This window comes from Coenobita brevimanus, chromosome 65 (assembly GCF_032717465.1).
Source record: "Coenobita brevimanus isolate Jiangsu-jjx chromosome 65, ASM3271746v2, whole genome shotgun sequence".
Taxonomy (NCBI): Eukaryota; Metazoa; Arthropoda; class Malacostraca; order Decapoda; family Coenobitidae; genus Coenobita; species Coenobita brevimanus.
Window position 1 is genome coordinate 46,352,225 of NC_137018.1, and position 15,531 is coordinate 46,367,755.

At 42.3% G+C, this 15,531-nt stretch overlaps 1 protein-coding gene across 1 annotated transcript in view; it reads left to right on the plus strand.

Annotated features, from left to right (window-relative positions):
• LOC145404849 (uncharacterized) overlaps positions 1 to 15,125 on the plus strand; it is a 337,097-nt gene extending 321,972 nt beyond the window's left edge. The window contains exons 3-5 of the mRNA XM_080276349.1: positions 3,560 to 3,639; positions 8,449 to 8,605; positions 14,487 to 15,125. Coding sequence (XP_080132475.1) covers positions 3,560 to 3,639; positions 8,449 to 8,605; positions 14,487 to 14,653 — 404 coding nt within the window. The 3' untranslated portion in view covers positions 14,654 to 15,125. The remainder of the gene's footprint in view (positions 1 to 3,559; positions 3,640 to 8,448; positions 8,606 to 14,486) is intronic.
• The last annotated feature ends 406 nt before the right edge of the window (positions 15,126 to 15,531 follow it).

Genomic DNA, 15,531 nt, shown 5'->3' on the forward strand with positions numbered 1-15,531 from the left:
GGAAGAATGAAAAATTTCCATGAAGGGTGACGTGGATTAGACAGAGAATTAAGAGGAAGATTGAGGAAGGGAGGGAGAGAGGAGGAGGGGGAAGATGGAAGAGAGGAAAAGAAAAGGGGAGTGAGAAACAGAGTAATGAAAAGAGCTGGATGTAAGTGTGAAAGGAGGAAGTGGAGAAGGTAAGAGTTAAGGATAGGGTGAGATAGAAGGAAAATGAAGATAAAGAAAGAAAGGCAGGAAGGAAGTGGTGAGAGAAATGAGATGGATCAAGTCAAGAGGGATAAGACGAAGACAAAATGAAAAAGAAAAGCAAAGTAAGAGTAACAGAGACGTACAGAAAGCAAGAATCTGAAAAAAATAAAGGCAAAGGAAAGAAACGACGAAAACGTAACTAAGAACAACTGAAAGACACACACACACACACACACACACACACACACACACACACACACACACACACACACACACACACACACACACACACACACACACACACACACACACACAGAAAAAGGCAAAAAAGGTAATCAAATAGGGGGAAGTAAGAGCTTGGGGTTTGGAAAAAAAAAAAGTCAGTCAGGGAGCCAGGAAGAACAAGACGGGACGCAAGTGTGAAGAAACAAAAACAAAGAAGGAAAGCAGGAGGAAGAAAAAGAAATGTGTGCGAGAGACCCTGGAGCATGTCAGTAGGGTAGCCTGGAGAGAGTGGGAGGGGGAGGAGTGTGTGTGTGTGTGTGTGTGTGTGTGTGTGTGTGTGTGTGTGTGTGTGTGTGTGTAAGAGAGAGAGAAGCAGACTAAGCTATGCTAGGCTATGTAAGGCAGATGGAGAGGCAGACGAGGACATGGCACGCAATCAGACGAGACAGGAGGTGAGGCAGGGTGAGGCAGGGGAGGAGGTGGAAAAGGCAGGGCTAGGAGAAGGGAAGGAAGGAATAGAGTCAGGGTCAAGGACGTAGTTAGGATTTCAAAATGGTGTGGCCAAGCTTAATTATGGGGTGGCCCCCAAAAGAACTCTATATGGACGACCTGGGGTATTGCCTCAGAAATTGTTGGTGGCCACTGCTGCATGCTAGGCATATTTTATGGGTTGCCAGTGCCACCCTGGCTACCCCTCTGGCCACGCCACTGGGCAGGGTGAGGCAAACAAAGGATATAGGAGAGGCAGGGTCGGTAAGCAGGCAGGTGAGATGGGAAATGTAGGGAGAGGCAGGCTGGCATGAGAGGCATGAGGCAGGAAGAATGGAGTAATTAGGCTAAAAGGTAGGCAGTATGGGAGGGTGAGGCAGTGTGTTAGCAGAGTGGGTGTTATTCAGGCGGAAGAGCAGGTAGGCACAAGGGAGGGAGGGAGGTATGAGGAAGTAAGAGGGAGAAGGAAGAAAGGTGTTGAGAAGGGAGAGTGAATGCAAAAAGGAGGAAGTTAGAGAGAAGGGAGTGAGACAGGCATAGGGAGGAGGAAGGGAGGCAGATGGCATGGTAAAGGGAGGGAGGGAGAAAATGAGTTATGTAAAAGGAAGGAGGGAGAGTGTTATGGAGGCGAAGGTCATGAGTGAAGGAAGTAAATAGAGGAAGGGAGGGAGGCAGGAAGTAAGGAGGGGTGGCCCAGAGGAAGGAGGTAAGAAAGTGAGGCATGTAGGAAGAGGAAAAGAGGGAAAAAAAAGAAAAACTAAGGGAAGGAGGACATGCGGAGGGACGGAGGGAAGGAGAATGGCAAACATAGGTAGGTGGAGAGTGAGAGAGGGGAGTGGGAATGCAAGACAGAGGGTTGGAGAGGAAGTGGGGCATCCACAGGAACAAAGGAAGGGAGGGAGGAATGAAGGAAGGAGAGGGAAGGGATGTAAGTTGGGGAGAGGGAGGCAGGCGGGCAAGAGGAGGGATGGAGGGAGAGAGGGGAGGGGGAGGAGAGAAAGTGGTGTAATGCAGCTTGAAGGGTAAGGGTCTGGGCCTCATCAACACACACGGCCCGCCCGAAAAATTGTTCAGAATTCGTACGTGCGGTATTTACGCTCTGTTTACTTTAAGTATTTGTGTGTGTGTGTGTGTGTGTGTGTGTGTGTGTGTGTGTGTGTGTGTGTGTGTGTGTGTGTGCGCGCGCGTGCCGGGGGGGGGGGGCAGTTTGAACACAATTATGTAATTTTCAGTTTATCATTGCTACTACTAGATGATTTCATTCTGTTTGGTGGAAAAGTGTGGAAACAATATTTTGGCACCATGTTTCAAAGTGTTTTCTACACGCAAACAATCGCCTGTAGATAGCAAGAAAAAACTGAATTAAACCACCTGATTGAATGGGTTAATTGTTACAGCTTCCAATCGCCTATTTATTCTATCTGGGATATTTTTTTTATATGGATATTCACGTATTACATTTAATGCTGTCGTTTGATTTTGTGGAGGAAGTGAAGTAATAGTCAAACGTATAACCGTGACTGTTCGTTCGTTCGTTGAAAGATTCCCTGCACATATAGTGCAAGCCGGGCCTTACATTAGCCCGGTCAGTGGTGTATGGGCTGGTTAAAAAACAGTAAGTGGGGAGAACAGGACCTAGGGATTGCCTAGCACACACGTCCTGTCTCCTGGCGGGCTTTGTGGTGTGTGTGAACCGTGACTGAACTACCTTGGTCTTGTGTCAGAACTTCCTGCGGACCTCGAGACCATGGCAAAGTAATCAGTGGTACCGAGTGAGTTGCCATGTTACTTTAAGTACCTAGGAATCCAAACATGTAAGGAGATTATTGACCCCACATGTATACAAAGGAGATCTATACTTAGGCTTTTTATATATTACCTTTGTATGTTATACTCTCACAATCCGTATCTACCCATCCACGAACCTGCCGGTCTGTTTATCAGTTCATCTATCCATCCATCTATGTATCCATGTTTGTCCTTTCTCTCTACCTGTCTACTGTATCTTCCCATCTACATTTGTATTGTCTAAGTTCATCGTGAATGATGATGACAGGAACCACTTCCAAGCACCTATCACAACTCAACAACACTGTCCAAGCCCCCATGCCTTGTATACTCTATAGCCCCTCCTCCCAAATGTACTTCGTTCATTCCCCCCTCCCTCACAAATTCCATCCAAGTCCCCCTGCCCTCACAAATTTCATTTTATCTCTCCATTCTGTGATGCTCCCTTGCCTACACTTCTCAGATTCATCACTGCCCCTTCACTACATGAGGTCATCCCTTAACACCGTCCTTTTAAGCGTGCATTTTTTCATGTTAGTCAAAATACCACGTGACTTTTATTGAAGCAGGAAGGACCTCAGGCAGCTAAGGGGTTAATCAAGACTAACCCCATCAGTTTGAAATGTCTCAGGTGAATAAAATCATTTGAAAGGATAAAATACAAATAATTGGAATGAAGGGGTTAAGGTGATTGTTTGCTACTGTATTCAGAAATTTATTGATGTAATTTTGCTTCATCCACAAATGCAGGCTTTTTTATTAATGAATTTATTGGTAAATTTTTCCATTATCCATTAATGCAAACTTTAAAAAATAATTTATTGATGGATTTTGGGTTCTTTCACCGATAAGCTTTTCCTTGCAGTTATTATCGACAACGACGACGAAGATCCACGACTGGTGGTAGAATCAGAACCAGACATTAGAGAGGAGGTTAGAGAGGAGGTATGTGCCAAAAATTATTTGATAAGTAAAAAGATAATTACTAAAAGATATGGTAAGTAAATAAATGAAAATTAAGAGTCATTGTTAGTTGATGTAGAATTACTTCAGTGAATGTGGGGACAGTGATTAGTGAATATGAGAGTTAGCATTTAAGTCAGTATTTTTCACCTGATGGAGCTGGGCCACTCATAACCTGAATACTTTATCGTGGTAGCTTGAAATTTGATGAGCTGCAGTTATGAGGTATGAATGAGTCTTCTTGGTTAGTAGTCAAACTCATCTTCCAATCATACTACTTGAGGCTATCATTTGAGCTGATTGGGGTTAGGGATCTTCATTAGGTTAGAAAAGATGAACCAGTACAGTAATCCCTTGATTATCCGATGTAATAGAGCCAAAGGCATGTCCGGGTAATGGCTCCATCCAGATAATGGAATTCTCTACTCCCCCCCCCCCCTTTGTTTATAACCCAAATTTGAAAGCCGGTGTGAAAGACCACTACAGTATGTCGACCAATACTTGTTCCTGTTGTTTAACACTACTCTCTCTGGTCAGGCAGACCTATAAACCACAGTCAAGCAATTACCATGGTCAAGCAGACTCAACAACCACAGTCAAGCAATCACCACTCCAGGGATGTACCCTGCAGTGACATGAAAATAACATGAAAAAAATGGTTACACAAGAAAAATGCAGTGGGCACACAAAACATAATGGCAAAATGGAATAAAATCATGGTACAGTACAATAAGCTAGAATAAAATCTGTCTCAACGCCCATGATTCAACCATCCCACATCAGTCTTACCCAGGATCTCCCACATCTCCAGAGTCAGCACTACCCTCTTCCTTTTCCTTGGTGGAGGGGCCATGATCACACACCCTAGGAAGAGGAAAGCAAGGAATAGCAAGGCTTGAAGCAGGTAGGGAACAACCACAAAAGCCACCACGTGCTATGCCATAACAACTGTCCGAGAGGAGCTGTTCACCACATTGTTGCCGTGCAGGAACTGAGAACGACTGAGGAGGTCTCTAGCGGACACTGGGTGAACTACCCACCCATACAGGGCAGTGCCACCGGGCTGTTACCACCCGGCCGGGCAAAAATGTTCACGTGGCGATAATTTCTGCCCAGATGCATGCATTTTGTCTGGATAAAATGGAAAAATGTACGAATAATGGATTCAGACAGCCAGATCATGGCGTCCCAGTAATGGATTGTCTAGGTAATGGACATCCGGATAATAGAGGGATTACTTACATATATGTATACAGTACACACAGTCCATTCCTTTCATACATGAAAATTTGGGTGGTAGAAGACCTTGCTGTCTAGAAATTTAATGCTTTACTGATAACATGCCTTATGTGGAAAATTCTAAATGGGGAGTTGGCTGCCTCAAAAGTCACCCTTTGGCTCCTAATCTGTCAGTTTGCTTATGCAGTATGGGACATTAAACATACGTACACAGTAAGTATAACCAACATAATAGCCCCTTACCTTAAAATCTGTGCAGGAAAGGCTTAGTAGACTTAAAGAGATGGGGTTCTGAGGCAGGGCGAGGCAGTTACGGCATGGTAATGATGGGGGGGGGGGAAGCGTGGCTTTGTGTAAACGTATACACTGTGTGAGGTTGCCTAGGCTCAGCAGAGAGACGTTGCGCAGATGGCCGCTATGCCACATGGCACGCTGACGTCTTGACCCATGTCACTTCCTCATGCTCTCTACAAGTGTAGGTTGCGCTCTGTGGCAGGACACCTGATTCGGCTCACTTTGCTACCCCGATTTTCTGTCTATCTGGCACAAACAGATTGGCCACAAACAAATCACATCCATGTCGCCCTGCCCAACACCATTTCACTGCCCTGCACCCATCTCGCACACCCCTCTTTCATGCAGTATACCTCTCCACTCCATCCCTCCATCTCATCCATGGCCTCCCCCTCCCTCGCACACACTCTCCTCATTAGTCTCTTGCTCTCCATCCTCTCCACATGACCAAACCACCTCATTTTATTTCTCCTAATGCTTTCTATCACATCCACATCCACACCACACCACAGTGTTCCTTCACTTCCCCATTTGTCAGCCTGTCTCCATGTAACTCCACATGCTCCTCTCAAATAACTCATTTCCACTGCTCTTACTCTTGACTTGTGTCCACCCAACAAGGTCCAAGCATCACTTCCATACTTTAGGGTTGGTATCACAATACTGTCATGCAGCAACTTTTATATATATATATATATATATATATATATACAATATATGTAATATGTATATACTGTGTACTGTATTGTTCTTTTCTGTTTATTTGGCTTAATGCCCCTCTGGGTAGGGGATGGCCATTAAAGACCAGCCAACAACAGCAACAACAGGTATTAGGCAGAGAAATGAGTGATTGGCTGAACCAATCAAAATTTAATCTTATTCATTGTTTTATTTGGTTATTGAGGGTTTTTGTCATTGTGGTAGTTTGGCCCACCAGTTAACCGCAATCAATAAATTTGACTCAGTTGGAATAGACAAGTGTTTACACGTGACACAACCATCAACACTTACATCAGTCTTAGAAGCCATAGCTAGGGTTATGTAAGTAAAATGAGTTAAGAATCAGACAGAATACAGGGATCACTACCAAGACACATTGTAAGCAGTCCAAGTGATCACGCATTACACTTAGTGCTATCTGTAGCTGCCCCATAAACTAGTTTGGCGGATGCTGGAATTTCAAGTGTCCTCTCTTAATTTTGTCCAGATTAAGAGAGGTGCCAGACCATCCAGTGCTAAAAAATTGGTGTTGCACCTGTATAATGTAAGGTTGTGGGTCGATCATATGGATCCTCTCACTTTAGATTGATTTTTATCCGAAGGTCCATCCGTGACTACTAGCTTACTCTTACATGAATATTTTATTTTCACAAAACTATTAATCTGTTCTTGTTTTGCTGTAACAAAGAAGAAAAAATGCTTTTGACTAGAGCTATTTGGACACTTTCATTTTTAAGAGATACAAGGTAGGACAGTGGATGTTGGAGTGGCCCTAATGAGAGTGGGTAATGTTTGGAAACTCCCTGGTTGTTAAGTGAAGATGAAGGGGAGTTGCAAGGCTTGGTGGATGAGTTTGGGAGAGTGTGTAAGAAACGGAATCGAAAGGTGAATATTGGGAAGTAAAATTATGGTCTTCAAGAGAAGTGAAATCGGTGAATGTACAGTGAGGCTGGATGAGGAGGAAGTGGAAAATGTGAGCACATTTAAGTATTTGGATAGTGTGATGAGTAAGGATGGAAGTTTGGAGGGTGAAGTGCATGAAAGGGTACAACAAGGAAGAAAGGTTGCTGGTTCCCTGAAAGCAGTGATAAGAAACAGGGAAGTGAGCATGGAAGTGAAATGGTTACTGCATGACAGTATTGTGATACCAACACTAACTTATGGAAGTGAAGCTTGGGCCTTGCTGGAGGGACAGAAGTCAAGGGTGAGAGCAGTGGAAACGAGTTATTTGAGAGGAGCATGTGGAGTCACATGGAGAGACAAACTGATGAATGGGGATGTGAAGTAGCGTTGTGGTGTGGATGTGGATGTGACAGGAAGCATTAGGAGAAACACATTGAGGTGGTTTGGCCATGTGGAGAGGATGGAAAGTGAGAGAATGACGAGGAGAGTGTATGTGAGTGAGGTGGAGGGGGGTAGAGGGAGGGGGAGGCCAAGGATGAGATGGAGGGATGGAGTAGAGAGGTATATGAGAGAGGGGGGGTGTGAGCTGGGAACAGAGCAGTGAAATGGCGGGAGACAGGGCAACATGGAGGCAACTTGTTTGTGGCCACCCCTTACGAGATTAAGGCGTCTGGCAACAGATAGATAGATAGATATTTTACTCAAAACTTTATGTAAATATTGCTTACAGAGGTTTGGTGGGGAGCAGAAACAAGACAATAATGCTTATCACAAGTTATCCAATTTTTGTACACTCCTTTTTATATTATTATTATCCATCCATCCATCATCCACTCCTATGTTGCCCTATAAGGAGCGTGGGAGCTGGGGTCAAGGCAAGTTGGTCATAACATTTAAGATGAGAGTGACCAGCCTCACTCATCCCTGAGTAGGTTTATATCCCTTGGATATAAACCTACACAGGCTCAATCCAATTGGAGCACCTTAATTACTCACTAATCCACCAGGCGCCATAATTTGGTTATATGGTTACCACCCGGAATAGTAAATGGTTTCCTGGTGTACAGGAAACCATTTGGCCTGTCACTTAGTGTAGTCACTCATAGGCAGAAGGAAGAGGAAAGAATGAAAGAAAGAAAGACAGAAGAGGAAGGAAGGGAGAGAGGAATGGGCATTCACCCAAAGTGGCACTACATTGAGTGAGTGGATGGTGAGTGCCCCACCTACCTTATTATTATATTCCATCTTTATGTCTGTAACAACAATCCTTATCTGTTTAGCTGCAAATAACTTACATCGTGCCTTATATTGGCTGCAGTCAGATGATTCTACTTATGAAACCTTGGGCATCAAAAATGCTTTTGTATAAAAACAAAAAGTATTAACTCTTTGGCTGAGAATAAAGAGCTTTGCATTTTACAGCAGGATAAATCAAACTATTGAAATGAACTCATGTATACTTACCATAGTCAAAGGGTTTCAGCAGCTAAATAAGTTGTGCATTATCTCTTGGTATGTATGTATGTATATTTTATGTAGCAAGGTATTGTATGTTGTAATGAATGTATGTATTGTAATGGTTGTCTCGCACACACTTGTCTCGTACTAACTTTGATTTTTCTGCATGGCATTCAGATCATTGTAGAAGAAGGACCAAACGTGGAGTCGCGGCCGGCCACTGACCCGCCGCCGACCCTGACTGACACCAGCGACATGGACCGTGTGCAGATCCACACCACCAACAGTGATGACCGCCACGTCTCCATTTTCGCACAACCTGGCATCCTTGCAGGTACCGTACCTTTTCCCAGTACTGTACAAGTAATAATAACATCTGTACAGAGGTAAATGTACCATACAGTATGTAAAATTCACTGTACACAAATTTCCCCCATAAATTTAAAAATATTAACTCTATATCAACATACTCCAAGGTCTGTTGACTGTTCTGTAGGTATATAATAGGAGAATGAAATGCAAATTTTCATCATTTCTTGCATTAGAGGTGTGTACTGATATTTTCCATCACTACACATGGACATTTTTCAGGATAGCTACAGTACTGCTGTGAAAATTTGTAACATCCTCAACCTTAGTCAGCGCTGTTAAGCAGTTACTAGAGTGCTCCAGCCGTGTCAAGGAGTATAATGTGACAGACTTAATTTCCATAAATGCTACATTTCACTAAAGAACATAAATTTCTGGTACTTTCTGCACCCTCTCACTCTGCAGCAATTTATCATGACAGGAACAGTGAGCAGAGTTGTAGTGACTGCAATGAAACTTGACTGCTGTAAATAATCACAGTCCCTAGGGGGAAGCGTACCCCAGTCCCACGAGATCTCAGTTCGCCGTGTAACCAGTGAGCCAAGATGAGAACAGTATATCCTTATTTTATTTTTCTTAAATCAACTGTAAGTGATAGAAAAGAAATGCCTTTAAGCTTCCATTAGTACCTATCTATCTATCTATCAATTTTCCATTTTCCCTTAATTTCAAGTACCCTGTACAGTACTAGGTTTTTGGGAAATGTGATATTCTGGAACACATCCATGACTTATAACAAGAACTACCTGAACTCTAGCTGCCTGTCTGGTTACATAGACTTTAATGTAGCTCATTACGTGTCTATTTTCTCCACCAGTGCTTAATTGGTGAGTTCTGTACACTGTGGTAGCATAGCACTGGAGGCCACTTCTGAGGATACAGGCAGTCCTCATTATAAGTTTAGGATGTGTTCTGCAGTGTCACATCATTTTCCATATAACTAGGACTGTAAACTGGGGGAAGGAGAATTTTTTTAAATGTTGTGCCATTAGAGGATGTAGTTGGGCTGGCCATCTACTCCTAAATGTACAGGCCTGTGGTAGCTTAGCCTCAGGTCCCTACACAAAATATAATTGGCTCACCATCTTCCCCTTTCTTCATACCTCACCATTTCCACTGTAAATTTCTCTCCTCCCTTCTTGATATAGTCTACAAATCTTAATTATTGTTTTTTCCTCTCTGTCTTCATTATTGATTTTCATGTTCACCTTCCAACTTTCTGCTCCTCTTTTTTTTTTTGGACACACTCATCTTCATTCTTCCCAACCTTTTTTTCAGTTAAATTTTCTCCTGCATACTGCCTGTGCCATTAGAAAATACCTCGATGCTGTTCTTTTTATATCTGCTGCTATAAGATAATTTTACACCATTTAGGAAGGTTGCTAGGTGCCATCTTCCTGAATTATAGTATAGTGATGTCAGCAGTGATATGGCAAGGTCAGGCTTGTTCAAAAATCATTACCACTTCAGAAATTGTCTTTACAAACAGGAGACTTGTGCACACCTTCACACTCCATATTAATAATACTATCAGTCTTTGTCATAAGCTAGGGCTGCGTTCCAAAATATCATAACTTTTGTCATACAACAGCCACTGTTAATTTGGGAAACTGGCATATTGGCTTTATACATGGCTGTAGAACTGTTAGGTGACTCTGACCATTCGGTAGGGAAGTGAACAGGTGCGCCTGGTGGGGGTTTCACACTAATCACGGAGGCCGAGGGACTCCTACCATTCAGTGTAGAAGCAGACGAGCGCTTTTACTGTACATTTACTTGTGGCTTGTGGTCTGTCCTACATACACATTAGCTGTTGGGAAACACAACTCCCTGGTGACTGGGCAACTTTGAAAGTTTTATGTAGAGGTGGGCAGGCGCTGTCACTGCACATTTACTCATGGCTTGCGGTCTGTGGTACATTCACGGTGGCATTTGGGAAAAACTAATCCCGATGGCTGTGCGACTTCGGACATTTGGTCGGGATTTGTACGGGCATCTCGACACTGCTTGTGGGTTACAGTCGGTATTACTTGGGTGCTGGAGGTTTTTAGGGAGTGATCGGGCCAGCGCACAACTTTGACCATTCAATACAGGGGCATTGGACATTTTAGCTCAGGTTGTGGGTTATGGTTTATTTCTCGTGCACGGCTAGAGCCCAGTGACCACGTTACTGATTAGAGGCTTCACCAAACCCTGTTTCAGAGGTCTGCCTCCAGGTGGTCTAGCATTGCCCTGCCTCGATTAAATAGTTTTGCAGGGTAAAAGACCTGTGAAACTGTACCTAATGCTAGGTTAATACAATCGACCCTCGATTTGACAGACCCCTATTTCCCGGATATCCCGGACACGGGCTGAGGCCAGACAATATTATCGAATGCCAGACAAATGCCCGTACAAGTCCAGGATTCTCAACAAAAGTCTGGCCATTATTCTCTCATATAAAACTATAAGCAGTCTGCTGCACAACACAGTATAATTTTAGCAAGCTTTTGACTCGATAAAGGCCACTTGTAAGACACGCAAGGGATTATTTTCATGCATCTTGGCCACCAACCTGCTTCACGCCACCAGCTCCTAACTCGTGGCAATATCCCACTTAGCGTTCTCAAATGCCACTATAAATAGTTTATTGCATAACACAGTAAAGTTTAAGGAAGGCTTGGACACAAAATAATATTCATGGGTAATAAAAAAAAAAATATTTTCTTACTTAGCTCACCCGACTCGGTGACTAAATACCGAATCGGCACTTTTCACTGAAATTTTTTTTTTTTTTTTGCCACAGTGACTCATACACACCTAATTATCTGAAATCTACTTTAAAAATTTTACTTAATATAAATTAATTAAAAAATTAGGTTTCATAGTCTACCGTAGGTTCATAGTCTACCGTATGAGGAAGAAGGATGAAGGATCCTACCCACCGGATGAACCCAAGAGGATGCCTGTCACATCGTCGTACTCTATTATTTTATGTACTGTACTGTGTATGTTAGTTATGTTGGTATAGGTAGCCTACATTCCAGAATGCTCTAGATTATCGGAATAATTGCTGGGCAATATTGGAGAATTCAGACAAAGTATGGTTATAGTCTAGGGAATGGTATGTGGGGCCGGACTTTTGCCATTCCCGGACTGGTCTACCCCCCTTTTAGTTCGGCAAATCGAGGGTTGAGTGTAATAATGTTGCTGTTTATAGGAATCTTTTTTCCTATTCAGTCAAGTGCATATATATACCTGTAAAGAAAGAATAACCAGGCTTTCAGAGAATCTTAGTCTTATCATAGCTTGAGGACTAAAATAGTGTGTTGTCTATTTACATATAAGTAATCTCTTTAATATCCAGACTCCCAGTAACCGGACACTCGAATGTCCAGACAGTATGGGCCTAGGCCTTCAGAACCCCCCACCCCCACCAAAAAAAAAAAAAAAAAAAAGGTAATTTGAACTTGGCGTATGGCACCAACCAGCTGTGTTTACGCGCAGCCCCTTCACCCCTTGCTTCCTCCCCTCCCCAGTTACCGCCTAACTACCATCGTGACTAGGCGTTCATCACAGTGGATGCTGCACGTGCTCGTTTTTTGTGAATAAACAGTGAATAAACTGCAATACCTTGCCACTAGACCACTTGGGAATTTACAGTGTTGTGCACAGTTAAGCAATTAGAATTCAGAGTGCAAAGGATTAAGAGTAGAGTGCAAACTGGCGGTTGTAACTGGCATGGCGCAAGTAAGAACAGAATGTGCGGTGTTAAACAATTATAATTCACAGTGCAAAGGATTAAGTGCAGCACAACACTGGATTACTGTACTGTATGTGCTTCAAGAGCATTTTCACCACTGCCAGAGCCTTAGAGGAGGCGGATAAATCTTCGTAACAGCCATGGACGTGTTGTAAGTACCCTGTACATTGCTAAATATTTTCCATACTCACTTCTAATTCCTCATTCTCTGGTTCCTTTTCATTTATTTCATACTTTCTGTCCCTTATTTGTGTGAATAGGATCTTAAATAGGTGCTATGCATGTCTGGTAGGGAGTTATGTAGGTGGTTTTCTGAGTTAGGCTGGGTTAGGGTCCATAAGTACCAGTCCAGGAGGGAGGGTCCCAGTATCTGGACGATCCCACTTCCCGGACATGCCTTTGGCTGTATTACATTGGATATTGTAGAGATTACTGTATTTGATTAAATCATGTGCAGTTAGTAAAAGGAGATTACTAACAGGTCTCTGATGAGTGTGTTTTAGCATGCTTTAAAGAAGCTAGCTGTTCCACTGAAAATTGTGTACTCAACAAATGCTTAGTTAGTGAATCAGCCATATTAATCAAAACAAAACGGCAGCGCAGTACGACACATTAACCACAGCCGAGTGCGGGGAGGAGTTGGGTGTAGTACACTTACTAAACTGTGCAATGGAGTCAGGGAAACATTTAATAGAATGGACCTTTCCAGAATTACGAGAGTTTCTCAAAAAAAGAGGCGTACCATATTCAGGGTACAACAAGGAAAAGCTCAGACAGATGGTGAAAAATGCCAGAATTAGTTCGAGTAACAGAACCCACAGACGGGGATGCATTTAGCATCTGTAGGCGAAAAGTTATCATAGGTGAACAAAAAATTATATTTCCAGACCCAAATGAATTTGCAACACGGGAGGACAACCTGAAGTCAGTGCCTCACGTAACAACTGCATATGGCCTTATTTACTTGCTAACAAAAGGAGGCTGGTCTTCAAGCAGAGTTAGTGAATATGAAAGAGACAGAGGCCAGAGGCTACCTAATGTACAAGGATGACCACATATATGGTGTAAAAATTAAACACATACTGCATGGTAAGACATATATAAAGACCTGTCTTTCCACAGATTTCTTTGCCTTGGTTTCGTTTTTTTGAGATGGGAATCTTGCCTATCCCTTCACGTCAGCCATATAAGCACTTCTTTTGGTGCTTTTCGTAGAGTCCGATTTGCAATCAGCAACTGCACACAAATTTTGTCATGTTGGACTTACGCTGCTAAGATCGTCCAGATGTCCAGCAGGTATTGTTTTGTAAAGTCATACGTCAGGCAGGGCAGCATATCGAAAGGTGTTCCCAAATCTGTGGCTTCATATCTATTTTCTTTGGAATGCCACTCAGGGATGAGCGAGGCTGGTCACTCTCATCTTAAATGTCAGGACCAACTTGCTTAGCCCTGGGTTCATACACTCCTCATGGGGCAACATAGGATTGGATGATGGATGGATGGATGGATACTAACGAGTGACAGATATTTTAATCACTGTTGTCTTCCTTTATGGATGGCTCTAGTAAAATTGCCTAGGTTTTGTCTCTGTGTTGTGCTTACAGAGATGAGTAAACTGGCGAAAGCTGAGTTTACAAAATGACACTTATACATATTATATTATATATAATCAGAAGTCTCCCATATTGTAATTTCTCTGTAACATATCATGCCAGCTGAGTATTTTGATGAGTAAAGTATATTTTGGGATGTTTTACTTTGTGTCAAAATTAACAAGAAAATTAAGCACTGGCTACTTTTTCAATACCTACCCTGCTGGGTGATGGAAGCGAACCTAGTGGCAGATATCTGAAACAGGATCTGGTGAAGTTTGTAATTGTTTGAATGTGTTTGTTGGCAGGCTGAAGTTCTCAGGGACTTTTATGTTCAGATAATGGCAAGTAAATTCGGATAATGGTTTAATAGAGCCAAGGTCCAATATCCGGATAATGAACACATCCGTGTACTGCACATCCAGGTAAATGAGGGATTACTGTATTACATATAAAGAGAACTTATTACAGTATTAGGGACCTTGCTTCTAATTTTTCTTTACCTTTTGCAGCGTTCATTGGTGGAGCAGTGGTGGGATTGCTGTGTGCTATCCTTCTTGTTATGTTCATAGTCTACCGTATGAGGAAGAAGGATGAAGGATCCTACCCACTGGATGAACCCAAGAGGATGCCTCTCACATCGTCGTACTCTCCTAATGACAAGGAAATTTATGCTTAAGCCATTATTTTTTTTTATACCCAGAGTTCCCCATCTATGCCTCCCTCCCACACTAAGCAGGAATCCTCAGTGGAGTAAAGAGGGAGAATAAGGGCTATAGTAATGCAAATTATTATGAGAAATAAAGGTACATAAATTTTCGTAAAATTGGGAAGTAACGTAAGTCAAAATTTGTTTTCAGTAGGATTAAAATTATGAAGGTGTAAATAAACCATGAGCATGATCTGGGGATGAAAACAAGAAGTCAAGTGTACTGTCATTATTTCGTGAGCCTTGCTGACAGTGATTTTGTACATTTCTTGTACAGTTCAGTATTGTTCAGTACATCACTATAGCACCATCAAAACCTGTAAAGAAAAATCATTAGTAGAGGAACAAGTGTGAAAAAGAAAGTATCACCTATTGTCAAAACATTCTTGCAAGCTGTGGTTTAGCTTTCCTTTCTACTTTTCTTATCATAAATTATTAACTACAAAAATTTACTCTACAAAAAGATAAGAAATAAGGAACTGAGAAGTTGTGTAGCTGGTTTGACATCAGGACATCCATTCCTCATTTTTTTTTTTTTTTTAACAAGCTATGAATGAAATGTACTTCAACAGTGAAGTGCAGGTAAAAAATTACAGTTTTAATTTTTTTACCACTCTAAGTTTTCCAGTAATTGTTTTATTTAAGTGGATGATTGGCAGTGTATTTGCCCTCACTGCAGAGATTTTTTTTATCCCTAACACCCCCAGTTCTGCATCCTGGAAAGCAAGTATGTTTTAAACACAGACATTTCTTTCCTGCACTAAGAGTAACCTCTTCCTGTGACTTATTTATAATCCATAACATCTTCAGTCCAGTGATGTATTTTCTTCTTTATTCCTGCCACCACT